The 27,588-nt window shown below is 38.5% G+C and overlaps 1 protein-coding gene across 1 annotated transcript in view; it reads left to right on the top strand.

The window, feature by feature from the left end:
• The window catches only part of LOC126161691 (uncharacterized), a 302,362-nt gene that overhangs the window by 243,049 nt on the left and 31,725 nt on the right, over nucleotides 1–27,588 (top strand). Inside the window, exons 14-16 of the mRNA XM_049917707.1 lie at nucleotides 3,802–3,900; nucleotides 16,010–16,228; nucleotides 16,344–18,118. Of these exons, the coding sequence (XP_049773664.1) occupies nucleotides 3,802–3,900; nucleotides 16,010–16,228; nucleotides 16,344–18,118 (2,093 nt within the window). The remainder of the gene's footprint in view (nucleotides 1–3,801; nucleotides 3,901–16,009; nucleotides 16,229–16,343; nucleotides 18,119–27,588) is intronic.

Below are 27,588 nucleotides of genomic sequence, written 5' to 3'. Positions count from 1 at the left end.
GGTCCCAAAGGTAATGTAAGAGGCCACCCCTGTTGAATAGCAACGCATCTCAAAAGCATGGCCCCTCTTGCTTTCTCCTTGAATGCTGTACTCCAAATTTACATTCTCAGAAATTTCTTCCACAAATTAAACCCTGTATTTATAACAACAAAAATAATCAATTATTCACAGTATATTGTAAATGGATAGCTAAAAAATCTACTCACCAGGTGGTGACAGGAGAACACACACACACGCAAAAAGGTTTAGCTTTTACAAGCTCCTTCTTGGAGCCAGTGGCTCTTCCTCTCGCTGAAGGTGAAGGAAGAGGAGTGAAGAAAAGAACTGGAGAAGTTTTGGGAAAGGGATGCAGTTCAGGAAAGTCACCCAGAACCAAGGGTCAGGGGAGACTTACCGGATGGGATGAGACGGAAAGCCTGTATTTGATAGCAGTAGACTTCTTTCAACCATGAATGCCCTTGCTTGTTGTTAAAAAATTTTGATGGTAATTTTATCTTTACTGTCATTACTTCTCCTCATTATTACTTTTGTCTTTCTTTGGGTTACCCTCAGTTCATGTCCTTTACTCATTAGATTGTTCATTCCATTTAACAAGTCCTGCAGTTCTTCAGTTTTACGGGAATTAGCAATCTCATCAGCAAGTCCTAGCATCAATGTTCTTTCACCCTGAATTTTAATCCCATACTTCAACCTTTCACCAATTTTATCATTGTTTCTTTGGGATATAAACTCATCAGTAGTGGTGAAAGACTGTGTGAAAGACTGCATCCCTGTCTTACACCCTTTCTAATCTAAGCACTTTGTTCTATAGTCTTGCATTCTTATTGTTCCCACTGTTTCCCCTCTAGCTTACTGCTGTTTTTCTCAGACTTTTGAAGATCTTTCTCCGATTAACTTTGCCTTTTCTATGTTGACAAACATGTCTTCATTTATCTTGCTTCCGTTGTCAAGTGCAATATCTGAACTGCCTCCCTGATGTCTTCATCTTTCCTAAAGCCAGATAGATTGTCTCTGAAAGATCCTCAATTTTCTTTTCTGTTCTTTTGTCTGTTATTCTTGCCAGTAGCTTGGGTGTTGAGCTGCTAAGCCGATTGTGTGACAGTACTCATTCGTATCTGCCATGGGTATCTTCAGGATTATGCGGATGATACTTCTCTGAAAGTCTGACAGAATGTCTCACAACTCTTAATAGTTTCTACACACCAACTTGAATAGTCATTTGTGCTATTTCACCTCAATGACTTTATAAATTCCAAAGGAATGTTGTCTATTCCTTCTGCTTATTTGAATAAAAGTCTTTGAAAATACGTTAAAATCTGACTTCAGCTCTGGACCCCCTATGTCTTCCATCCCAAATTGACTATCTCCCCCCCCCCCCCCCCCCCTCCCCAACACATCATCACAGAAGTCGTCTCCCTGTAGAGGCCTCCACTGTACACTTCCACCTATCCTCTTTCTCCTCTACATTTAACAGTGGAATTTTTATTGCATTCTTACTGTTTGCACACTTGCTATTAATTTGCACTAAAGGTTGTCTTGAGTCTTCTACATGCTGAATCAGGCCGTCAATGACCATTTCTTTTTATCTTTATTGAAATTTTTCCTGCAACGATTTCAGCTTGGCTTTTCTTCATTTGTCATTTGTTCCATGTAATGTCTCTATCTCTTCATCTTCTGAGTGCTTTGTCAGCATGTGTACCTAGACCATTGCTGTTGGTTTGCTGTCGATTCTGGTGTGAACAACCCTATCACTAAACTATTCACAGTAATTCACTCTTTGCCATAGATTCCTATTCATAACAAATCCTCTGTTGCTTTTGATATCACCCTATATTTGTCTGACCAGAATTTCGTATCTTCAATCCATTTCAGTTCACTGACCACCACTACATCTATATTGGGCCTTTGTACTTCCCTGTTCAAAATTTCTAGTTCCTCTAACACATGTGTAATATTACTTACTCTTCAGTATAATTCATCCTTTATAACAGGGCCGACCACGACATGCCAAACAATATGTGAACCGTATGTGCAGGCTGAGGCTCAGTCTGTCTCAACATTGCTCAGTTCTTCCCAGAAGAACCTGATGCAGCACATTCCATTTAGTATTGTGGTGTGGCATTTTTTGATCAGCACAACTCTCTTCAGTATGACTGACAGAATCATGGGGTCAGAGCTGTTCACCCTTTGCTATTTGTTTGCGGTATGAAGCGCATTCAAAGGTTCAGTGGTTGTTTGCACAAAAAGAGGCAGTATAATGATCTATCAGCACAAGCCTTTAAAACCGAATGAGAATGGCAGAAGGAAGGGATGAGAATGGGTACTGCAAATTTGTTGTGAAATGCCATTACAATACCATGCAGAAAAAAATTTAAAATTTAGTTCACAATGAAAGAGTAAAAAATAACAATGATCAACAGATGGGATTCATTGTTTTGTGCATGAAGAAGCACTTTGTGCTAAATTTGCAGACATGGAGAACGTGAAGAAATTTGTGGTACAAATAGTAAAATATATGCAGTTGCATTTATTATTCCACTGTCAGTTCCCACAGTTTTCAGTGGAACTGAATGAAGAAGATGGAGACTTTATATATCAGTGCAAAGCACGTTGATTAAGTCAAGGGGTGTGCCTGAAACGATTTTTTGAATTAAAACGATCTGTTGTTGAATTTATGAAGGGAAAAAGTGTCAGGAATGAAACTTAGAACATCCAGAATTGATTGCAGACCTCACATTTTAAATGAACTTCGCTGCACACTGCCCACAGTAAGACATTGCAAACTGGGAAACAATTAATTTCTGATTTGATGGGGAAGCATTTAAAAAGAAACTCACTTTGTGGTAGGGGCAAATTTTGACAAGCATAGTCCAGTTCCCTAAGCTCACTGGTGTTAAAATAAACACAAGATTTGAAGAATTTATTGTGGCTTTGAAAAAATTACAAGGTTAGTTTCCTAAACGTTTTGTAGACACTATGAGTCTTACATCTATTTTCAAACTGTTTCCACAACCACGTGCCATTTCAGGTGAAAGTACCTTTCAGCATGCACAGATGAACTGATTGATCTGCAGTGTATTTCCCATATTAAAGACAAATCCTCTTACGTTTAAACTGTCGAGGAAGTCTACATTGTGTAACTCAGAGTTTCGACGCCTCTATAATGAGGTTGCAAAAATACTACAATATTTAACTCAACATACGTGTGTGAAAGACCTTTTTTTGATTATGAAACTAAATAAGTTACGATTATGTGGCAACCTCAGTGTGAAAATATGTGAAATTGTCCTTGTCTCTCTGTATGCCAACACATTGTACCAGATGAAAATATTATGTCTTCATCACACCAAAAATAATTACATCATTCAAAAACTTGTTTTATCTGTGATCTACGTTGTTGAGAAATTTGAAATTTAAAGCCAGGTCATATGCAGTGTGGTTGCATTGCCATTTAAGTGCAGTGTGCCTTCGTTTCCCCATCCTCACTCCCAGGTAGCTTTCCTTGATGGTGAGGGATGGCACTCCTACCAAGGCATGGCTCACGAGCTGAATTCATGGCCACCCCTTCTTTACATTGAGTGAAAGGGACCCCTGTATGGATAAAACCAAAAATAAGAAAATGGTTTGCTCAGGGCAGTACTAAATATGAAGAAAATAAACTGTTCAAAAAAACATGCCATTATCTTGTTGTAAAAATACAGTATCGCTATACTGCAATATGTTGACAGAACATAGCCAGCAGACAGTTTTCTTTATTGGAAATTTCATTCCTTTGATTTTTGTATATTTTTTCACTTGCAGGATAATCTTACTTCAGTGGGGCTCGTGGACACTTCTGGAGAAGATGATGTCCACATAAATGATCAGCTTGTCCTTACAGGACACGCAAAGTTCAAATATGTAAGTTTTTAATTATTCTATACTACAATAAAAATTGTTATCTGTTCATTGCAGAAAGTCACGATACAGTGTATTTTCCTCTGTGTTAGTATTTTCAAAAAATCACAAATTTGGACACTAAAGGAGGACGTCCTGCTGTAATTTTACTTTCATCAAAATTTTCTGTCCATGACTACCATAAAACGAGCAATGCCAAATATTGCTGCACTTACTGACTGACTACAGTCTCCACCTCTTGCCCAAAGATATAATTATACTGCATAAAGTAGTCGGAATGCCAATTACAAAAATTAGATATTTTGAAACTAGCTATTTATTATTGTTTTATTGAAAATCATTTTTTTAATTATGAGTGAAACTGACAAAGAAACAGGGCAAGCAACTTGACCTCATATTTCAAGGAGGAAGGAGGGAAATGTGTCAGATATTAGCCCCAGAAATCGATCCCACATGAAAATTTGGGCCAAAATTCTGATAGTATGCAGGTATGACCACCTCAAAATACTTCTGCATACACAATTTGTTTCATCTGTTCTGCCTCACAGCAGCTGCCAAATCCCCAATTACTAAGTACTATACATTAGAGTGACAACCAGAACTGTCCTATTTTAACACTATTCTCATATTGAGATTGCATGCTTAAAATCAAAATGAATAAGCCTTAGCAACTGAAGAATTATTATGAAATGTAGTGAGTTTCGATTTACAATTTAATCATGCCAGTGACATTGAAGATAGCACATCTCCTGCATTTAACAGTGTTAGTTTTAAAATCCAAAGAAAATGACACACACCAGCACTGTTAATAATTAAATAGCCACACACTACTTCTTTAATGACACATGCATTTGTTTCATTCATTTACACTACATTTGTGTACGGTCACATAATAATGTTCAGATCAAAGAAAGAAATCTCTGGCACCAGCTGCAGGTTAGAAACTGTGCACTTGGACATAACTAACAAAGCATTTTACTCATACCAATGCCAAAACAGTATTTCAAAACCTCTTACATCATTGTACAGTACTAGGCGTTCAGGCATGGGGCAGCTGCAAGTGGGGTGGACCGAATGACAAACAGCCAGCAATCAAAAGTTGAAACGCTCTACTTTTACTAGGTCATAACTGTGTACTATCAGAATTATGACAAAACGAAATATATGTTGTTTCCTTACTACTACTACTTCTAGTAGTAGTAGTGGTGGTAGTAGTAGTAGTAGTAGTAGTAGTAGTAGAAAACACATGGCACTTAAGCCAATCTTATTCAAAGTTTTCAGTACTTCTTTATCTTGAACCTCTTGACAAACATTCCTATTCTTGAGGTGTAGAAAGAAATAAAAGTCAGTGGGTGAGATAACAGGAATATATGTGGGTGTATTAAAACATCATCACACATTGTATCTCAATTGTTGGATCATTCTTAACTGAGATAAATCTCCAGAAAATAAAGTATTTTTAGGTGTACCCCGAGGGCATGTTACAGGACCATTGTTGTTCGCAGTACACATAAATGATGTAGCAGATAACATCAGAAGCTCTGTGAGGCTGTGCACAATCTACACTGTTGAATATAGAAAAATAACAGTGCCAGAAAATGGTAGCAATATGCGAAAGAACTGTGGAGGAATGGTGCTTGGTACAGGGATTGGGAAATGATCCTATTATAAATAAAATTAATGTATCAAACAATGGAAAATCCAGGATGGAATGTAACAATATTATGAAAAGGATAGTTGCTACTCACCCTATAGCAGAGATGCTGCACAAAATAAGCTTTCGGCACAGTTCTTTGCCAAAATCTTATTTTGTGACAGTCTTTTGGTTGTGCCTATCTGTGACTCAGCATCTCCACTACATAGTAAGTAGCAACTGTCCTTTACATAATATTGTTAAAATTTTAAAGTATATGACATAAGTAGGCAGAAATTCCTGTTATTGTATGATTACATGATCACTGAACAGTTGCTAGAAATAATCATATCCATTAAATATTAGTGAATATGTGAATGGTGGTAGGACTTCAACATAAAACTAACTGAAGAAAAGGCAGATGCTAGACTGAGTTTCATTGGGAAATCCTCAGGAAGTGTAGTTGCCTCACACAGGAGCTACACTATGTGATCAAAAGTGTCCTGACACCTCCAAAAACATAAGTTTTTCATAGTACATGCAGTGTGCTGCCACCTACTGCCAGGTACTCTATATCAGTGACCTCAATAGTCATTAGACTTCGTGAGAGAGCTGAATGGGGCACTCCGCGGAATTCATGGACTTCGAGTGTGGTCAGGTGACTGGGTGTCACTTATGACATACATTTGTATGTGAGATTTCCACACTCCTAAACATCCCTAGGTCCACTGTCCCTGATGTGATAGTGGAGTGGAAACGTGAAGGGACACGTACAGCACAAAAGCGCACAGGCTGACCTCATCTGTCGACTGACAGAGACCGCCAAAAGTCGAAGAGGGTCATAATGTGTAATAGGCAGACATCTATTCAGACCATCACACAGGAATTCCAAACTGCATCAAGATCCACTGGAAGTACTATGACAGTTAGGGGGGGTGAGAAAACTTGGCTTTCATGGTCAAGCGGCTGTTCATAAGCCACACATCACACCAGTAACTGCCAAACAACGCCTCACTTGGTGTAAGGAGTGTAAACGTTGGATGATAGAACAGTGGAAAAACATTGTGTGGAGTGACGAATCACGGTACACAATGTGGCAATCTGATGGGAGGGTGTGGGTATAGTGAATGCCCGGTGAACATCATTTGCCATTCCCCACGATACTTCCCAGCACCTGATTGAACGTATGCCTGCGAGAGTGGAATCTGTCATCGAGGCTAAGGGTGGGCCAACACCATATTGAATTCTAACATTACTGATGGAGGGCACCACAAACTTACGTCATTTTCAGCTAGGTGTCCGGATACTTTTGATCACATAGTGTAGCTTATAAAAGACTCATCTGATCTATATGCGAGTATTTCTCACCAATCTGATACTGTTACCAGATAGGACTGATAGAACAAATAGAGAAAATACAAAAAAGAGCAGTATGTTTCATCACAGCATTGTTCAGTAAGAGTTAGTCAACACAAAGATGCTCATCCAACACCAGTAGCAGGCATTAAAAGAGAGGTAGTGTGCATCACAGTATGGTTTACTGTTAAAATTCCGAGAGTGTACTTTCCTATAGATATGCATACAGGAAAATTAAAGACACATTTAGAGAAAAGAGACCTACCTGTTTGAGTATCAAGAGCTCATTTGGAAAACCAGTCCTAAGCAAAAAAGAGAAAGGTGGAAGGAGTAAATAAGGTCTGTACAAGGGCAATGTACAAGAGGGCAACATTATGGAAATGGAAGAGGATGTAGATGAAGATGAAATGGGAGATATGATACTGCGTGAAGAATTTGACAGAGCACCTAAAGACCTAAGTCAAAACAAGACCCTGGGAGTAGACAACATTCTATTAGACCTACTAATGGCCATGGGAGAGCCACCCATGACAAAACTCTCTGGTGAGAAAGATGCATGAGGCAGGCAAAATACCCCAGACTTCAAGAATAGTATAATAATTGACAGGTGTGAAAATTACCGAACTATCAGTGTAATAAGTCACGGCTGCAAAGTACTAACATGAATTCTTTGCAGACGAATGGAAAAACTGGTATAAGCTGACCTTGGGGAAGATCAGTTTGGATTCCGTAGAAATGTTGGAACTCACGAGGCAATACCAACCCTACAACTTACCTTAGAAGATAGATTAAGGAAAGGTAAACCTATATTCCTAGCATTTGTAGACTTAGAGAACACTTTTGACAGTGTTGACTGGAATACTCTTTTTCAAATTCTGAAGGTGGCAGGGGTAAAATGCAGGGAGCAAAAGGATATTTAAAATTTTTACAGAAACTAAATGGCAGTTATAGGAATTGAGGGGCATGAAAGGGAAGCAATGGTTGAGAAGGGAGTGAGACCAGGGTTGTAGCCTGTCTCCGATGTTATTCAATCTGTGTATTGAGCAAGCACTAAAGGAAAAAAAGAAAAATTTGGAGTAGGACTTAAATTCCACGGAGAAGAAATAAAAAACTTTGAGGTTTGCCAAAGACACTGTAATTCTGCCAGAGACAGCAAAGGACCTGGAAGAGCAGCTGAAAGGAATGGACAGTGTCTTGAAAGGAGGATGTAAGATGAACATCAACAAAAGCAAAATGAGTATAATGGAATGTAGTCTACTTAAATCAGGTGATACTGAGAGAATTAGATTAGGAAATGAAACACTTAAAGTAGTAGATGAGTTTTGCTATTTGGGGAATAAAAGAATTGGTGATGGTCAAAGTAGGGAGGAAATAAAATGTAGACTGGCTATGGCAGGGAAAGTGTTTCTGAAGAAGAGAAGTTTGTTAACATCAAGTATAGATTTAAGTGTCTGGAAGTCTTGTCTGAAAGTATTTGTATGGAGTGTAGACATGTATGGAAGTGAAACATGGACGATAACTAGTTTATACAAGAACAGAATAGAAGCTTTCAAAATGTGGTGCTACATAAGAATGCTGAAAATTAGATGGGTAGATCACATAACTAATGCTTAGATACTGAATAGAATTAGGGAGAACAGGAATTTGTGGCACAACTTGACTAGAGGAAGGGATCGGTTGGTAGGACATGTTCTGAGGCATCAAGGGATCACCAACTTAGAATTGGAGGTAAGCATGGAGGGTAAAAATCATAGAGGGAGACCAAGAGACAAATACACTAAACAGATTAAAAAGAATTTTAGGTTGCAGTAGTTATTCAGAGATATAGAGGCTTGTGCAGGATAGAGCAGCATGGAGAGCTGCAATCAAACCATTCTCTGCACTGAAGACCACAATAACACTGGACTGAAGACCACAACACCACCACTTCCTTATAAGATTCAGTCAAAATATTCCTTCCTCCTACATATATGTTACGAAAGGACCACAAGTGTGAAGAAAGAGAGATTCAAGCCCATGTGGGTGCCTAATAACACTTGTTATTTCCACACACCATTCACAGCTGGAACAGGGAAAGGAGCTAATGACAGTATACATAAAGCACTTTCCGCCACTTGAGAAGTATAGTAGTAGTTGTAGATGAGGGGCAATGCTATAGAAGTGTGTCCCTATGAATTGTTGTGTATCAAGACAATTTCTGACGTAACATTATTTCTTATGTTCTAAATGGCACATTTCAAGTGCTAAAGTTTCGATTGTACACTTCAAAATGTTATTAATGGTCTAATCTCCATACAATTCATCAAGGGCGCGCTATTGTAGTCCTTAAACTGAATTATCGTGGATGCGGATTGTATTCATTTGAACTTGTTTTTCTTTGATGACTTTCACTGACTGACTGACTGACACTATTTCATAGGCTGCATTTAATTTTAATTTAACTTCACTTGACCATATGTTACTGGTGAAACACTGTAATTATTGTGCAATAAAACATACTATTTTCGCCTATGTTTTACAACTTCCCATTCTATGCACCCTGTGCCTGGGATTACAAGCCTAGTGTTGCTATTTCTGGTGATATTAATGTTTTCTTCGAAACAAAAAACTCTACAGCTGATAATGAAGTTGAGTGGTAATATGAAAGACATGAAGATCTTACAATATGCTTCAAAAAATCAAATAAGATACATTGATGGTGTGTAACTAATAGATTACAGTTTCTCATTACTCATTGTTTCATCACCTTGTCTTCAGAGACATCCACATTCTGTGTGTGCTTCTTATGTATTTTGTTGCTACATATGATAGAGTTGAAGCAGGATGACGAGATGGCAAAATAGCCATGGTGGTAGTAATTGTGTGTTGTGGGAAATATATATATAGAGGGAAACGTTCCACGTGGGAAAAATATATCTAAAAAGAAAGATGATGAGACTTACCAAACAAAAGCCTGGCAGGTCGATAGACACACAAACATACACACAAAATTCTAGCTTTCGCAACCAACGGTTGCCTCGTCAGGAAAGAGGGAAGGAGAGGGAAAGACAAAAGGATTTGGGTTTTAAGGGAGAGGGTAAGGAGTCATTCCAATCCCGGGAGCGGAAAGACTTACCTTAGGGGGAAAAAAGGACAGGTATAAACTCGCACACACACACACACATATCCATCCGCATATACACAGACACAAGCAGACATTTGTAAAGGCAAAGAGTTTGGGCAGAGATGTCAGTCGGGGCGGAAGTACAGAGGCAAAGATGATGTTGAAAGACAGGTGAGGTATGAAATTAGAAATTAGCGGAGATTGAGGCCTGGCGGATAGCGAGAAGAGAGGATATGCTGAAGGGCAAGTTCCCATCTCCGGAGTTCTGACAGGTTGGTGTTAGTGGGAAGTATCCAGATAACCTGGACGGTGTAACACTGTGCCAAGATGTGCTGGCCGTGCACCAAGGCATGTTTAGCCACAGGGCGATCCTCATTACCAACAAACACTGTCTGCCTGTGTCCATTCATGCGAATGGACAGTTTGTTGCTGGTCATTCCCACATAGAATGCTTCACAGTGTAGGCAGGTCAGTTGGTAAATCACGTGGGTGCTTTAACACGTGGCTCTGCCTTTGATCGTGTACACCTTCCGGGTTACAGGACTGGAATAGGTGGTGGTGGGAGGGTGCATGGGACAGGTTTTACACCGGGGGCGGTTACAGCGGTAGGAGCCAGAGGGTAGGGAAGGTGGTTTGGGGATTTCATAGGGATGAACTAAGAGGTTACGAAGGTTAGGTGGACGGCGGAAAGACACTCTTGGTGGAGTGGAGAGGATTTCATGAAGGATGGATCTCATTTCAGGGCAGGATTTGAGGAAGTCGTATCCCTGCTGGAGAGCCACATTCAGAATCTGATCCAGTGCCGGAAAGTATCCTGTCACAAGTGGGGCACTTTTGGGGTTCTTCTGTGGAAGGTTCCGGGTTTGAGGAGATGAGGAAGTGGCTCTGGTTATTTGCTTCTGTACCAGGTCAGGAGGGTAGTTACGGGATGCAAAAGCTGTTATCAGGTTGTTGGTGTAATGGTTCAAGGATTCCGGACTGGAGCAGATTCGTTTGCCACGAAGACCTAGGCTGTAGGGAAGGGACCATTTGATGTGGAATGGGTGGCAGCTGTCATAATGGAGGTACTGTTGCTTGTTGGTGGGTTTGATGTGGACGGACGTGTGAAGCTGGCCATTGGACAGGTGGAGGTCAACGTCAAGGAAAGTGGCATGGGATTTAGAGTAGGACCAGGTGAATCTGATGGAACCAAAGGAGTTGAGGTTGGAGAGGAAATTCTGGAGTTCTTCTTCACTGTGAGTCCAGATCATGAAAATGTCATCAATAAATCTGTACCAAACTTTGGGTTGGCAGGCCTGGGTAACCAAGAAGGCTTCCTCTAAGCGACCCATGAATAGGTTGGCGTACGAGGGGGCCATCCTGGTACCCATGTCTGTTCCCTTTAATTGTTGGTATATATATATAATACACACATAAAAGTACACAACACGAGTTTTCGGGATTATTAATTTCTTCCTGAATGACCAAAGAGGATTGGAAAGGTCGCTGTGACCCACAAGATGAAAGATAATCTTGTTGAAAGATCTTTCCCAAAAACCAAAGAAAAATGTGGTCATGTATAAGCTGATAAAGGAACTGAAATTAAGGGGAACAAAGCGAAACAAAAAATTATGAAGCCAGTTTCCAAATGTTTATTTATTAAAGAAGATATGGAAGTTCTGCACAAGTTAATTCTCAAACCACTGCAAAGGTGGGTGATACGGACATTAGTCTCTGTTGTGTTGAGTTTCAGTTGAAATCATTAAAGTTAAACAAGACTTAGTGGAAATCCTGTCAGATTCTATACAGAATTTGCAGCGTAGACATTGCCTACATTAACCATATTGTGCCATAGATCCGCTTAAAGAAAGTGCTCAGTGGTTGGTAAAAAGCAAAGGTCACGTTGCCTGCAAGAATAGTAGCAGAAGCGATACGCACAACTCTCATCCTGTCTCATTGACATCCATATGTTGTTGAATCATAGACCATATTCCCAGCTCAAACACAGTGAAGTATCATGAACAGAATTACTTCTCCTATGGCAACCAGTTTGGATTCTGTAAGCCTAAATTGTGCAAAACCTACTTTGCACTTTTCTCACATAACGTTTTGAAAGCCCAAGGTACGGGTAATTATGTACTTGCAGTATGTCTTTGCTTCCAAAAACCATTACTCTCAGTACTACACATGTATTAACAAAGGTAAGATCATATAGGATTTGTTGTTGTGGTCTTCAGCCTTAAGACTGGTTTGATGCAGCTGTCCATGTGCAAGGTTTTTCATCTCTGAATAACTACTGCAACCTACATCATTCTGAATCTGCTTACTGTATTCATCTCTTGGTCTCCCTCTATGATTTTTACATCCCGCGCTTTCTTCCAATACTAAATTGGTGGTCCCTTGATGTGCAATACTAAATTGGTGATCCCATGATGTGTCAGAATGTGTCCTATCATCTGATCCCTCCTTCCAGTTAGGCTGTGTTCTTAAATTTCCTTTCTCCCCAATTCAATTCAGTGTCCTCATTACTTAAGTGATCTACCCATCTAATCTCCAGCATTCTTCTGTAGCATCACATTTCAAAAGCTTCTATTCTCTGTATTTAAACTGTTTATCTTCCATGTTCCACATCCATATATGCTACACTCTATACAAATACTTTCAGAAAAAGGCTTCCTAAGACTTAAATCTACATTTGATATTAACAAATTTCTCGTCTTCAGAAATGCTTTTCTTGTCTTTGCCACTCTACATTTTATATCCTCTTTACTTCGGCTGCCATCAGTTATTTTTCTGCCCAAATAGCAGAACTGATGTCCTGTTAAGTTGGTGCATAAGTTACTAGCATTTTTCCGTAAGTTTAACAAACACAACAGATACACATAACATGAATAATATATTCTCCTACCCTATTTACAGCTGCCTGTCAATACTTGGGTCACTTTTCCATTCTGAAACTGTGGTTTTGAGGCAGAGACCATGTAAAGCAATGTTCAGAACACAGTTTCATCCGGAAAGGAAGTTGCTTGTAGGTTGTTTGACAGGGAGTGGAAAAGGTGAAAATCTGAGGGCACAAGATCAGGTAAATAAGGCGGATGTGGAATGACATCCGAACGCAGCTCCTGTATAGTGTTGTTTGTGAGTCTGTCGGAATGTGTGTGGGCATTATTGTGGAGTAGCATCACTTTTTGCAGTCTTCCTGCTTGTAGTTCTTGGATTGCGTCTGCGAGACATCTCAGTTCTTGGATGGTTACCCTCTGGGGAAGCAATTAGTAGTATACCACACCGTTACTGTTTCCCCAGATGTATAACATTATCTTTTGTGGATGCATGCATGTCTTCATATGGGGAGTTGAGTTGCTGCTTTGTTTGGACTCACATTCCTTTCTTTTCATTATGTTAGCATAGAGGTACAATTTCTTTCACCAGTAACGATATAGGGTAGGAATGGGTGGTGCCATTCATGAGCCAATTGATGATGAGCAAGCAGAGATGTTTGTAAGACCACCCGCTGATTTTTGTAATTTTGGCTTAGAGCTTGCTGCACTCATACACCCAATTTTTGAACCTTCCCCATTGCATACAAAAATCGCACGATGGTGAAATGATAACAGTTCATCACATTTGCGATTTCTTGAGTACACTGACCTAGATCAATGTGTGTTTAAATGATATTTATCAAACCCCAAAGGTCTTCCCCAAATGTGAGGAGTCACTAATGTCAAAACAATATTCCTTAAAATGAGAAAACAATTTCCTTCCTGTGCTTTGTCCAATGGCATTATGCCCTTACATAGCGTGAATGTTTCTGGCTACCTCCACTGCCAATTATCGTACAAAAGTCGTATTACCAAATTTCAAGAACCAGTATTAAATGCATAGAGATTTCTTCAGACTCCTATTAATCACTCCCATAGGGACCTTGTCATGAGATTTTGCAAGTTACAGGGCACACCAAAGTTTTAAGCAATCGTTTTTCTTGCACTCTGTATGTAATTGGAGTGATAAGAAACCGTACAGTGCTAAGTACCCTCTGCCATTCAGTTTGAAGCATCTTAGGAAGTACGTATGAATTTGTGGACATAGACCTACCTGCTTTCAGGATGAGTGGTGGAAAGAGATGAAGGGGGAGATGCCAGGTAGGTACAGTAAGTAGAGAAATTTGTGTGTCTAAAAAAGATAGGCGTGTGAAGCATACAACTGCTTCCACCGTTACTTCGATGAATGATCTCGCCCAAAACCAGAGAAAATTCTGGCCCTGTATAAAATCACTTAGTGGGTCAAAGGCTTCTATCTAGTCACTTGTCAGCCAGTGAGGTATAGCAGTAAAAAGCTAAAGTCTTAAATTTCTCACTTAAAAAGTCATTCACACAGGAGGATCGTACAGACATCCTTTGTTTAAATGGTTTGCAGACTTCCATATAGAACATTGATGTAGGCATCCCTAGCATTATGAAATGCCTTGAAGAAAAAAATCTATTGTCACACAAAAAATGTGGATTCAGAATACACCATTCTTGTGAAATACAACTAGCTCTTTTTTCACACGAAGTAATTTGTGCCATCTGCAAGTGATTTCAAATTGTTTCCATGTTTTGAGTTTTAGAGAAAGCTTTTGACACTGTTCCTCACAAATGGCTTCTCATCAGATTTTGTACCTATGCAGCATTGTCTCACCTGTGCCACTGAATTTGTGATTTCCAGTCCGAAAAATCAGAATTCATAGTAACTGACAGGAAGTTGTGTATTGAAATCAAAGTTATAGTTCTGGTTCCCTTAGGAAGTGTTATAGACCTGTGTTGCTCTTAATCTATATAAACAAATTAGGAAACAATTTGAGCAGCCCTCTTAGATTGTTTGGAGATAACATTGTCATTTATCATGTTTAGTCAACAAAAGGTCAAATTGAATTGCAAAATGATTTAGACAAGGTTTTTTCTTGATGCAAAAAGGGCAATTGACTTTGACAATAAAAATTATGAGATCCTCATAAGTATTTAAAAATTGTTATTTTAGATTACATGATACATAAAATAAAGGTTATAAATTCAACTTAATACCCAGGGATTAGAATTATGGATGACATAAATTGAAACCATCACCAGAGACTACGTTTTGTTCACATAACACTTAGAAGATGCAACAAATGTACTAGAGAGACTACCTGTACTATGCCTGAAGTATTGCTGCACATTGTAGGATCCTTACCAAATAGGGCCAGTGATGTATGTCAAAGGAGGACAAAACTGCAGCATTTTTCATTGTGGTGAGATCTTTTCTTGAAGTTACAATCATCAGCTTTGTCCTTCGAATGCCAGAATATGTAATGACTCAAGTACACAGGGGAAAATGACTGTCATTATAAAGTAAGAGAAATCAGGGCTCATATGAAAAGATACAGGTGTTCACTTTTTCGTCATACTCTTAGAGAGTCAAAATGTCGAAATATAGTCTGGAAGTAGTTCTGTTAACCCTCTGCCAAACCCTTAAGTGTGACTGGAGAATAGTCACACAGATGTTGATGTTTTTAAAAGGACACAACACTGTGACACGCCTTCCATATGAAGAGAAAATATGCAGGTTGGCGGAAATCTTTTACTCAGGACATCACTTTGCAGATAAAGCCAGTTACATATGTAGCCAGTGATGCTGACGTCGTATCTGGAATCAGCTGTATGAAACCATCACATGAGTAAAAAATAGCTGTTCATTATGTCCTGTGGCAGATTTTTTAACAGTAAAGTAACTATTTTTCGAAACTATCAGTATTTAACTGTGATGTAAATTTGAACTCACGGCTTACTACAGTTTTCACAAAATGCAGTGATGTATTTTCTGCATTAAAAATTAATAGTTGTTATTTTTCAAGTCTCCTATTGTCACTGAAAAAAATGAATTCTCATTATGTGGATTCACTTTAATGTATTGCTGTTTCTTGTTACAGCCATTTTCTTTTGAAGACTTTGTAATTTTTCTTTTTTGCAGATTATCTGTAAAGTCACATTTACCAGTGAGTTAGTGTTATTTGTCTTGTATTCTAGGATCCACCACAGAAATCAACTGATGTTTCCATTGGCAAAAGTGAACTTGAGTTATCAAATAATGATTTTGAAATGAATACTTGGAAATCAGATGGAACAACTTTTCATGCCGAGGAGTTCACAAATGGTGTTGACAGTTGTCTTGTGCCAAGTAGTGTTACAGCATCTGCTTGTACTAAAGAGAAAGGGCCTTTACCTTTCAGTGGTTCCAGAAAAGATGTAAGAAAACTACATTGCGATTCATTTGTTGTGGAGATGAGTTTTGAAACCCTTGTCATTTTTATTTTCTAAAGAGTTGTATTCACTAGTAATGGTTTTTTGTTTCATTTTCTAGGATAAGCTGCAGAACTCACGTGCTGTTTCCATTGAACTGGGATTTCCAAACAATTTTGAAACAAATAATTGGAAATCAGAAGGAAAAACTTCTCATGGGCAGAAATTTACAAATGGTGATGATTGCTCATCTGTGTCGAGTACTGTTACAATACCTACATATGATAAATGGAAAGGGCCTGTATCATTCTTTGGTGGCGATGTGAAAGAACGAAATATAGAACCAGAAAAAAAGAGTCAGCCTGGAACTACCACTTTAACCGACGGATCGGCAAATAAGTGGTATGAGAAGGCTTTTTGTACAAGTTCAAGTGGTACCAAGGTCTCAGAAATTGGACATTCACCATCTAAGGAAGATATTTCTAAAGTTTGGGGAGCGCCACTTATAATACCCACCTCTATTTGCTCTTCTCCCAGCACTTCCAGTGAAGGCGATACATCTCAAAATCTAAAGAAAATTCCAAATACATGGAAAGATGTCAAATATTCAACACTGTTTGACTCAGATCATCTTAAAAGAAATACTGGAAGTGTACAGTTAGGTAGTAAAATGCAAAATGCTTCAACATGTGATGCAAAAGAATTACCATCACGTAACAGTGTTTCACCACAGTCAGGCAAAGCCCAGACTGGTAGCAGTCATACTACTTTTGTGCCAGATAACAGCCAGAATGAGAGTCCTCATGCCGCCACAGCACCTTGTAATAATAGTAAAGGTACATCTTTTGCACATCATGGTTTGTATGCACATAATATGTGGAACCTCGGTAATATTAGCGTCAGTCCTCCATGGATCGCTTCTGGGAATCGTCCAGTTGTCAGTGGTGTATCAGCATTAGTACAAGCAGGACAGGCATCGTGGTTTCATCCAGCCCAAAACGCACAACAGTTCCCCCTGACACCTATTGTTGGCGTAACACCTATTCCACCTCCTGGCTTTACCCCGATCCAAAACCCGTTTGTGGCCTTTACTACATCTCGATTACCTGCTGTTGTTGATCCACGATTGTCAGTACTGGATGGAGCATTTGTGTATCAGCACCAAAATAATCCATGGATTCCAAGATATAGTGAAGTAAAATCTGCTCCAAATCATAGGTCCTTTTCAAATTCTGCAGGACCCTTTTCTACTGGTCTTAATAATTCGGGGAAATTTGCCAGTCCTACACCAGATATTTGTGAGATTACTCAGTCCACTGAGGATTTATTGAATATAGAAGACTGTACAACAGGCGTAATAGATGCAGAACAAGAGTTGGAATCTAATAAAATAACTGTAACAAATCAAGAAGTTAAGCCCTGTGGAATAAGTCAGTGCACTCAGACAACTTTGGATGGTGAAGTTTTGGAAGATAATCTTAAACACCATGCTCAGAGATCAGAGAGAATAACTTCAGAGACTGTCAGAGAGGTCATTGATGGAAGTAGAATTGATGATAACAAAGAGGCAAATATGGCTAGTGATTACAATAGGAAGTTTGAAAATGAACACAAATCGCCAGATGTCTTTGTGTTTAGTGCAAATTCTTTGGAAGCAGCTCAGAGTGCAGAAAATTGTACCATTACAGAACAAGACTCAGAACCTACAGTCAAGATTGATTTTGAGACTCTGTTATCCAGAAGTTTAAAAAAACTTGAAATTGATTCATCTCTTAGGTCTACTGACCCATCTAAGTCAACAGTTACCAGTACTTGGACGACTCAGAACTCTGTGGAAAATGATAAACTACACTCACATTCTGCAGAAACTTCTAGCAAAGATGAAGATATCACCAGGTAAATTCCTTTCACTTAGACCCTAGTTGAGACAATGCCTTTATAACATAATATGATTGCTGTGATCCCTGAAAGATTATTTCATTCTGGGTAGAGAAGATGGTGAACTGAAACTTTCTGACAGATCAAAAATTTGTGCGAACTGGAACCCAGTGTCTTTTGCAGACAGTGTCTCTACTCACTATGTTGCCCAGAAGTGCCTCTCGATTTTTCTTTCGGCATCAACCTGTCTCTCTTTCTTCCTTAATAAACTGGAGAAACAAATTTGTGGCAAAGGACATTTTGGAGATTGTCACAACTTATTGATTGAATCTAAAATAATTTTTTCATTTGGCATTGAGTGAGTGTGAAAATAAATTTTGATAGGCCAGGGACTGTGGTGGAGTCGTAGCATATGGCATATTATTTGATCTGCCAGGAAATTTCAGATCGATTTACACAGTGATATCATTATGATCCAATATTGGAATTACCCTCATCATCAGAATTATGAAGCTCCTTATTAGATCGTCTTAGTGTTTATGAATACAGACTCTTGTAAAATATGAAACAAGGATTTGACATTTGTTACTGAAATTGTCTTTAGCCATCATGTATCATAGAATTGCATTTTTCTGCAAGCCTGCATAAAATTATCCTAACAAATACTATGGGAAACATTTTTGTGAAACAGTTTCTGTTATAAACATAGTGGAGATCTTATCTTTTTCGTAAACTGAAGAGTATTGTTCTGTTAGATAAACATTTCATGGGTCAATTCTGGTGCAAACAAAGTAGATATTTCCCCATCAAAGAACCAGAGTAGTGTATAACATTTTCCAAAAGTGATTCAGACAATTGTCTACTTTGTCTGGATGACTATAAAATAAAAGAGCAAAAAATGTAAATAGAGAACCCCAATCAGTTTCTAGGCTAGATTAATAAAAAAAATAGCAAGATTGTGGTTTTAATGCTTCAGTAATTCTACCTAGTGTTGTTCAACTCAGGGGTCACGTTGGCTTGAATGTTGGATATATTATCGAAGTGTTGATCCTTTACATGAATTTTTGCACTTCGCATTTTGTGATGGGTTCTTGTTGATAACACCAGTTCTCATCAGTTTTTTTTACCAAGTCGCAGCAGGCATTCCCATGTCATTTGTTGACAGTCTGGAGAATGTTTTTAACACTTGATTTAGAGCTTCCTGTTGCCACCATAGTTCCTGCACAGACATTACTAAGCCACAATTTCTATATTTAGTTTTAAACAACACTTAAGTTGGTGTAAGGAGTGACACTGCTGGGAATTGGATGACTGGAAATGAGTGATTTGAAGTGAAGAATCGCGCTATACCCTGTTGCAGTCAAATGGAAGGGTATGGGTTGGGTGAACAGCTGGAGAACATTACCTGCCATCATGTGGAGTGCCAACAGTGAAAAACAGAGGAAGTGTTTCCATGATATGGGGGTGTTACTCCTGGTTAGGGTATGTTCCCCTTACTGTGATTAAGAACATGCTACAGGCAGATGAATATGAACACATTATACAGTATTGTGTACTGAATACAGTAGAGGAGCAGTTTGGAGACCATGACTGTTTGTATCAGCATGACATTGCACCCAGTCATAAAGCAGTATCTGTGAGATAATGGTTTGTAGACAGTAACATTACCTGAAATGGATCAGCCTGCCCAGGACCTCCCCTTAACCCAATGGAATACCTTTGTGATAAGTGTGAACACGGACTTCTCTCCAGACCACAGTGTCCTACATCACTACCTTCTCTGGTTTTAGCTCTTGAGGAAGTATGGGCTGCTATTTCTCCACAGACACTTCATTGAATGTGCCCCAGCAGAGTTCAAGCCATCATAAAGGTGAAAGAGTGACATGCCCCATATTAATGTGCACTAATAGGAGTCCAGATACTTTTGACCAGATATGTGTGCTAAAGTGTAAGTTTGGTATTAGCAGTGTAGTATTGTATTTTAAAAGGATTATATCATACTGCCAATATCACTTTTTTAAAAAAATTCGGATTAGTCATCATACAGACAGTTTTCATGTGTGTGCTTAATGAATGAAACAAGTTTGAGAATCCTTCATCGTCTCCCTTTGTCAAAGAAATTTAAAGTATGTATACAGGAGCTTTACATTTTTATTTACAAGTCAAAGTAATTATGGAGATACCTATGTTGTTACATAAATTACAGTGTAGTATGTTAATGATCTACTTAAAGATATGCATTGTGAATTGTTTATATGAACTTATATTAAAAGTAGTTTCTAATAATGACAATGGTATGGTATCGCAGACTGACATAAGTACATCCAGAGCAGTCCTAGCTGAATCACTCCAGTTAACATCACCCATCACTCTTTCTCTTACATGGAAAAACAGTCATATCTAATGATACCTAACACACAATTTTAGTAATCTAAGAACCATAAAACCTGTCTCACAATTTGATCCATCCATTGTTAATCACTTTTATAATTGTAGTGCTGCACTGGTTATTACTGTTTCATACTGATTGTTATGGCATAATTTTTTTAATGTGAAATCAAACAATGAGAACTCCTGGTAGGAATATAAACAATGTAGGAAAAGATAGATTGCTACTTATCATAAAGAAGTTACGTTAAGTTGCAAACAGGCACAATTAAAACATACTTACACAGAGCTTTTGGCCACAGCCTTCATCAGCAAAAGAGAAACACGCACCATTAACACACATAAGCAAGCACACATCATTACCAACTTCCTCAGCTCGGACCAGAATGCAGCTATCACTCACGATACAAGCAGCAGTGTCATCCCACGTGATAGTTGCATTCTGGCCCGAGCTGCCAAAGTTAGTGGTCATGTGTGCATGAGTTGTGCTTCCTTGTGTGTGAGTGAATGGTGTGTTTTTCTCTTTTGCTGATGAAGTCTGTGTCCGAAAGCTTTACGTCTGTATCTTTTAATTGTGCCTGTCTGAAACTTAATCTGTGCAGTGTGGTATAGTGGTTAGTGGCACTGGCTGGCGGTCTATGGGTTTCTGGTTCAAATTTGACCATCGGCAATTATTTATTTTGTATTTAAAGGAAGGTCTTTATGTTTGTAATGTTTTTATATCTGGAATATTCGATAGTGTTACAAATACTAGCATTCTTTGTCCAAGATTTGTCAGTTCTGTTTTGACTGTACAATGGTGTGATAAATAATAAATTTGCTTTGATTCTAAGTGTTATACTTTGTTGAGGACCTTGCCTTCAGACTTGGACTTAACTGTGGTTTTGACATGACAATATTGCACTCTAGTCAAGGTTTACATAATTTGCCTTCTTTCCATTTTATAATCAGTTACTAAGTAACACCAGAACCTAACTCCAAGAAATGCTCTGTAGTACATTCACCTGCCGAAGTTGTTTCCCGATACTTTATCACAACAGATAGTACAAAAGACACATTTTAGAGAGATCTTAATTGTTGGGTATGTTAGCTTCTCTCCATGCTTGATGTTTTTCTTGTTTTCATTCTAAACTTGAGATGTTTAGTGCTTTGTGTATGTTCAATCTGTGGTGTTTAGTAGTTTACGTCCAGTAATCATAATCTTGCTTCATCTGCAATCACTGACATGAAAGGGCCTGCACAAAAATTTGTGAAAATAATGCTTACATGTGGGTGTTCTCATGTCCAAGCATTGCCTCATTGTGCAAGCAGTCTGCTATAGATCCCCTTCTTTGCTTGGGAGCATGTACTGCCTTTGTTGTGGTGAAAAGACAGCAGAAATCAGAAATGCAAAAGCGACTCAGGTAAAGAAGTATCTAAATAACAGATGTACAAGAATACAAAGTTAAGATGTTTTGAGTAGAAGGGCACAGCAAGGTTTTAGTTTTCCTGCTTGGGAAACAACAGCAATAAGACTGGCAATAGCATTTCATTAGCTAGCAACCAGTGACTTACACGGGCCTACCAGTTTTAACTATTTATGTCACATTTGAAAACAAAGCATTTCAGTGATTATTCCTGAAACTGAGATATACTTAAGGGGGGACATTGGAGAAAATGGTTGTGTTTACATAACCTAACACAGTTTTTGGTGTTTGAAATATAATAGTTCCAAATTTTCCACATTATGTTATGGGCTACATTCTGGAATTTTTTCAAATTTTTTTCTCAGAAAATTTGATCTTGGCATGTTGGAAATTTTCGCAACACATGCTATCACACAAGGAACATTTTCACAAAAATTACTTTACTTACAACGTTCATATTGTGGTAGGTAATTCTTAGTAATCAAATAAGCAAATGTGTGGAACAGGTTTTTGATATCAGTTTTAGAGCTCTTGCAATCTATTTTAAAAAATTATGCGTATGAAACAAAGCAATTTCGGTTTCACAGGAAAGTAAAAAATTTGTACCACAGGAAGTTGTAATACTATGAACAAAGTCTGCAGAAAATTTCACTTCTCTATCTCCAATGTTTTGGGGGAAAATGTTCCTTGTACACAAAAAAATGAAAGTTCTGGGAAGTGCACATAAAAGATTTTATAAGGATTTACAGCATAAACTAGTACCTTAATATTGACCATAACCATACATTTGATCTTCATGTACCTGTTTCCTTCTCATCTGATGTTTCTGGCATGCCCTTTTGGGCTATATCCTTCACAGACAGTTCAGAACGTGGAACACACGCAGTATCTGTCTTATTCAATAGCTTCTTGGTGAAGCAACCTGCAACAAATCCTAGTCCAGTAAGTGTCCTTATTCTTCCAATGTTACCATCATTAAACACCAGACATGCATCATATGAGGCAATTTTAACAACAGTAGATGAGCTAAATGTTGTTTTTGGGCATCTCTTCCAAATGAGACTGTTGAAGCTCTCTTTCGGGTTTTGTGTTCCACCATGCATGGGTAGATTTCTTTAACAAATCTGGATGAGCTAGAAACTGGAATGTTGGCTTTATGGCGTTTAAGACTGCTTCAGGAAGTCTGTATTTACATGAATAGGTTTTGGTTTCTACTTTTGCCTGTGTATTTTCACCAGGATATATCACACAATTCATGTACTGGCTTCTCATTAGTTGACAACTTGTGAAAAAATATTGCCCACATTTTCTTCTGCATTGCCTTCAAATCTCCAGTTTTTGCCTTATTGCTTTGCCATAATTTATTTTCAAATTGCAGATCTCTTTGTCAGTCAAGCATTGTGGGCCACCCAGTGGCTTTCCATCTTTGAGTTTTACACCTTTTTGTTCTCGTTTCAGTGTCAGAAGTCTCCCACCCATCCTCTTCTGAATGTGCCGCACACACTCTAGCTCTTTTCAATGTTGCATCCATGTCCATATGGCTTGCTTTTTAAAACAGATTTGAAAGCACTAGAATCTCAATCACCAAGATATTTCACATATCTAATTCCACACCTCATATCGCTCCGATGAAATATTAATTTCATTAGCACCATCATAATGCTTGCTGCAGATTATTTTGTGTTTTATGTGCCATTGTCTCTTCTTCCTTATTGTCTAATGCCTTCCTCTGTGCACAAATAGAGCAATATTTGGACATCACTGCAAATCCAAAACTTTTACTGTGTCAACACTTCTAACTGATGAAACACCGTGTAGGGAGGTGTGGCCCCTTTTCATCCATGTGCTATCACATGAAACACACAGATCTGTAGAAGGCAAAGGGTCATTTAAACCTGTCTGAATGTCTTTGTTAAATAAAACTGCTGCTGACAAACTGCAGTTGCATTGGCAAACTGCTGTTGCATTCTGTTCCCAAGGCATCCAGAAGATGATTGTTTAGTGTTTAGTACGAGGCAAATGGAGATAGCATATTCATTATTGCACAAAACAAATTGCTACCTTCCCTTACAACATGAACACATCTCATCCTATAGCAGAATCTTGTATTGGCTTCATACATCCAATTCTTAGCAGTTGATGTTTTGACTTGAATGTCAGTTTGACAGCTGTCACAAAGCAAGTGCATATTACACACATTACATCTCTGTCATTGCTGTCATATAATCTTAAAGATTTATTGCCACTGTTACCACATGCGCTCATATTTCTAATATAGAACACATGATTTCTAAATCAGTTATCCTAAAACCACTATTCACTTTGTCTTTAGTGGACTGAAACTCCACCAATTCCAAGTTTCTTCTGTGAACTGCTCTTCGTCTTAGCTTCCGCTGAATGTTGTCGACTCACTTGTAGAAACTGTTTATTCGCACGTAAGTGGTGTGCTTTAGCCTGTTTCTTAAAAACTGTACCACTATATCTTGGCATTGTAAATGGTAAATCATAGAAAAAAAGCTTGAACACAGTCGTAATTCTCATGCTAACAGCAGAACTGAAACGTTTGTATTTCTGCACCACAGGCAATAACAGCTGCTAAAGATAGCTAGTGGAAGGCAAAGATAACACGATGTAAACAGGTCCACAGTGTTCTATACTTTTCCTATGCTTTTATGACTGCAGGAAGTAATAAAACATCGCAAACAAGAAGAGTATCATCTAGAAAAGTGGGTGTAGCGCTGCAAAGTGACTGAAACAAGACAGCTTTTTTTTGTAGTTCGAATTAATCTGTGAAAATTTGAGACAGTATTGCTAACATGCTATGGAACTATTTGGTGGAAAAAGTTTTTTTTACCATTTTTGACCAATTCTGCCTGCGTTCCCCCTTAAGGGAGAGGTTTGAGGTCGTTATGTGAAAGTTAGTTAACTTTCATTGCGTCATTTGCATTTTATTTTATAAAAAAAGTTTTTCACACAACTTAATCATGAATGATTATATGTACTTAATGTTCTCAGATGGAACAAATTTGGGAATTTCATAGAAGCTAGAATGTATTGTAATGGAGGTTGTTCTCTCTACTCCCCCCCCCCCCCCCCCCCCCCCCCCAAAAAAAAAAAAAAAAGTGTCCTTTGTTTCTATTTGCAGTACTTTGCTGAGGAGCTATACATATCCCATCATTTCTTTTGTTCAGATGTCTGTCTCTTCAGTTGTGCTGTCAAGTTGCCATAGCACAGGTATTCATCCCGAGTTTTCATATACACTTTTCATAAAATTCTGGCGTGTTCTTTTATGTTTTCCTACTTACAAACTTATGGTATCTTATTCTTTACAGTAATTTGATTGGAGACTTTTCATCTAGTACTTGATGCTCAGAACATCACATCTCAAAATTATTCAAATAATCTTCAGCAGCTGCATTCCATAAGACCATTCTTTGTAATCATGTATAAATTTAAGTGTGCTTCCTTTGGTGTGAACAGAAATTATTGCATATAACTCGCTTCACAGCATCACGTCATCACATTGCACAAACACACATGAACCCCAGGTGTCTGTCGTCTGCTAAAAAGTGCAAAGATTCCCATTAAAGGGAGGAAGCAATGTGCCATATAAATGGACTCCATGTCCAGGAAATTATGCGTGCACAAATGCGCATGCGTAGTTGCTGTGTTGGAAAGCTATGTGCATGTGCAAAGTTAACCACAGAAAGGAATCATATAGACTCACCTTAAGAATGAGGTTTTTTTTTTCAACTCCTCATATAAGGGAACTTGAAAATGTACATTTATGGTAGTGGAGAAGTTCTGTCCCCCTCCCCTCCTTCAAAAAAAGATCCTCTTTCCCCCTCCCTTCCCCCTCCCCCTCACTGGCTAACTGATACGGATATGATTACCCCACATTTTGCATCTTGCAATCTTTGTAGCTGTTTGGATCGCAACATGCATTACACCTGGGTTGACTATACTTGGTATAGGAGCATGGCTGCGCTACTGGTTTTAATGTAATGTCTACATAAAATTTGTTCACGCTTGAGAGTGTGTTCAAACAGTTGCTCATTGCTAGCAAGATTTTTTTTTCAAATCACTGAATGGAATTGTCTGGATAGTAATAGAACTTGGTCATCGATTTGGAACACAAATGACATGAAACTGCTTAGTCTGAATGTGTTAGTTGCTGCTGGTGAATGAAATATGAGCAATGTCAGTATGCGAACTACTTGCTTGTAAATTACTGGCATCTTATTTTGTCCCCTTAGTGGTATCTGCAGGCCACTTTAAGGTACCACTTGCCAACTTGGTTTCTGGAGCTCAAGGGATGCCATTGTGCTGGGATATGTGCTAATTAGTGAATTAACACTATTGTTGTCTGTTGATTGTTGATGATTAGCTGAATTGTAAGTCTTATTGCAGTACCATGGCACAGTACACAGTTGGTTTGTTGACAACTGGGTGCTCTGTAACACTTTGGCAAGGTGGCCTGGTTTGCAGCATGTGCTACAGTATGGACACATGTAGCATTCATATGTTGGTAGCACTCAAGGGCTTCATAACAGACTTTGTATGAAACCCCAGGCAGATCTGAAATTTAACTTTCACCCAATGAGCCACATAACACCACCACTTTCTTGTTCCTACACATAATATTTTATGATGACAAACACAATAGTATTTGTACAGAAAAAGCCACTATCCATGGCACATAAATTGCGCTATAACACACAGTGTAAAAGTCCATTCACTCATTTTTGGCAGCTGAGTGTCATTTCTGTTTTCTCATAGTCTCTTGTGACAGTGCGGAAAATACCAGTTTGGGGTGCTCTAAATGGTAACTTCGCATCTGCTGCCCTTTTCTACCCCATTTGAATGTCCACCTCATTGGCTTGCTCTGGCCTTCATTCGAGTTACTAATTGCCCCGTATTGTACTATTTTAGATAACTTGCTGATCTGAAGCTCTGACACACTATTAATTGGGTCTGCTGACTGTTGACCTCAGACGTTAAGTCCCATAGTGCTTAGAGCCATCTGCTGACCAGCTCTAGTAGCACAACTGCAACACCACTCATTGATTGGGTTAAAATATCATTCATTTGCTAGTAACATTGCCTCTTCCCTCTTATGTGCAGCCTCTGTGTATCATTTATGCACACATTGTGTAACACTGGGAACAGCTGACTGTCGCCAGCCATCCTACATGTTCCATGCACATCAGCACCACTGTTTCACTTAGTCAAACAGTTAGGTAAATGCTATTATTTGGCACTTGGCTGGCATTCTTAGGTGTCAAAATGCTACTTTTATTTGCTTTAGTGAAGCTAATTTATACACTTCATAAATAACACTAATGACATTTGCAGAAAGTATTACATCAACCTTTTTGGTGTTCCTCAATTAACATTTTAAAATTAGCACTGTGTATAGATTATTATAATTACTACAATTTTTGAGTGTTCCATTGTTAACGGTCATTAATATTTGTGTTCTTTCTTCATGTTGTGGTAGTGAACTACTTTTATGGATGACCTTAAATTCTGTTGCATGGAGGAGACTTAACACTTTTTTTAATGGGAATGTAAGAATTGCAGAAATTTCCTGAGTGTGCTTTTTATTTTTTATTTTTTTTTAAAATATCTAAGATTTCTTTAGTAATGTCTCATTATGCTATGTCACAGTTCCCATACCTTCTTGGTGATTTT

This window comes from Schistocerca cancellata, chromosome 2, assembly GCF_023864275.1.
Source record: "Schistocerca cancellata isolate TAMUIC-IGC-003103 chromosome 2, iqSchCanc2.1, whole genome shotgun sequence".
In the NCBI taxonomy this organism is placed as follows: domain Eukaryota; kingdom Metazoa; phylum Arthropoda; class Insecta; order Orthoptera; family Acrididae; genus Schistocerca; species Schistocerca cancellata.
The sequence above is the reverse complement of the archived record's forward strand: the minus strand, read 5'-3'. Positions and strand labels throughout refer to the sequence as shown.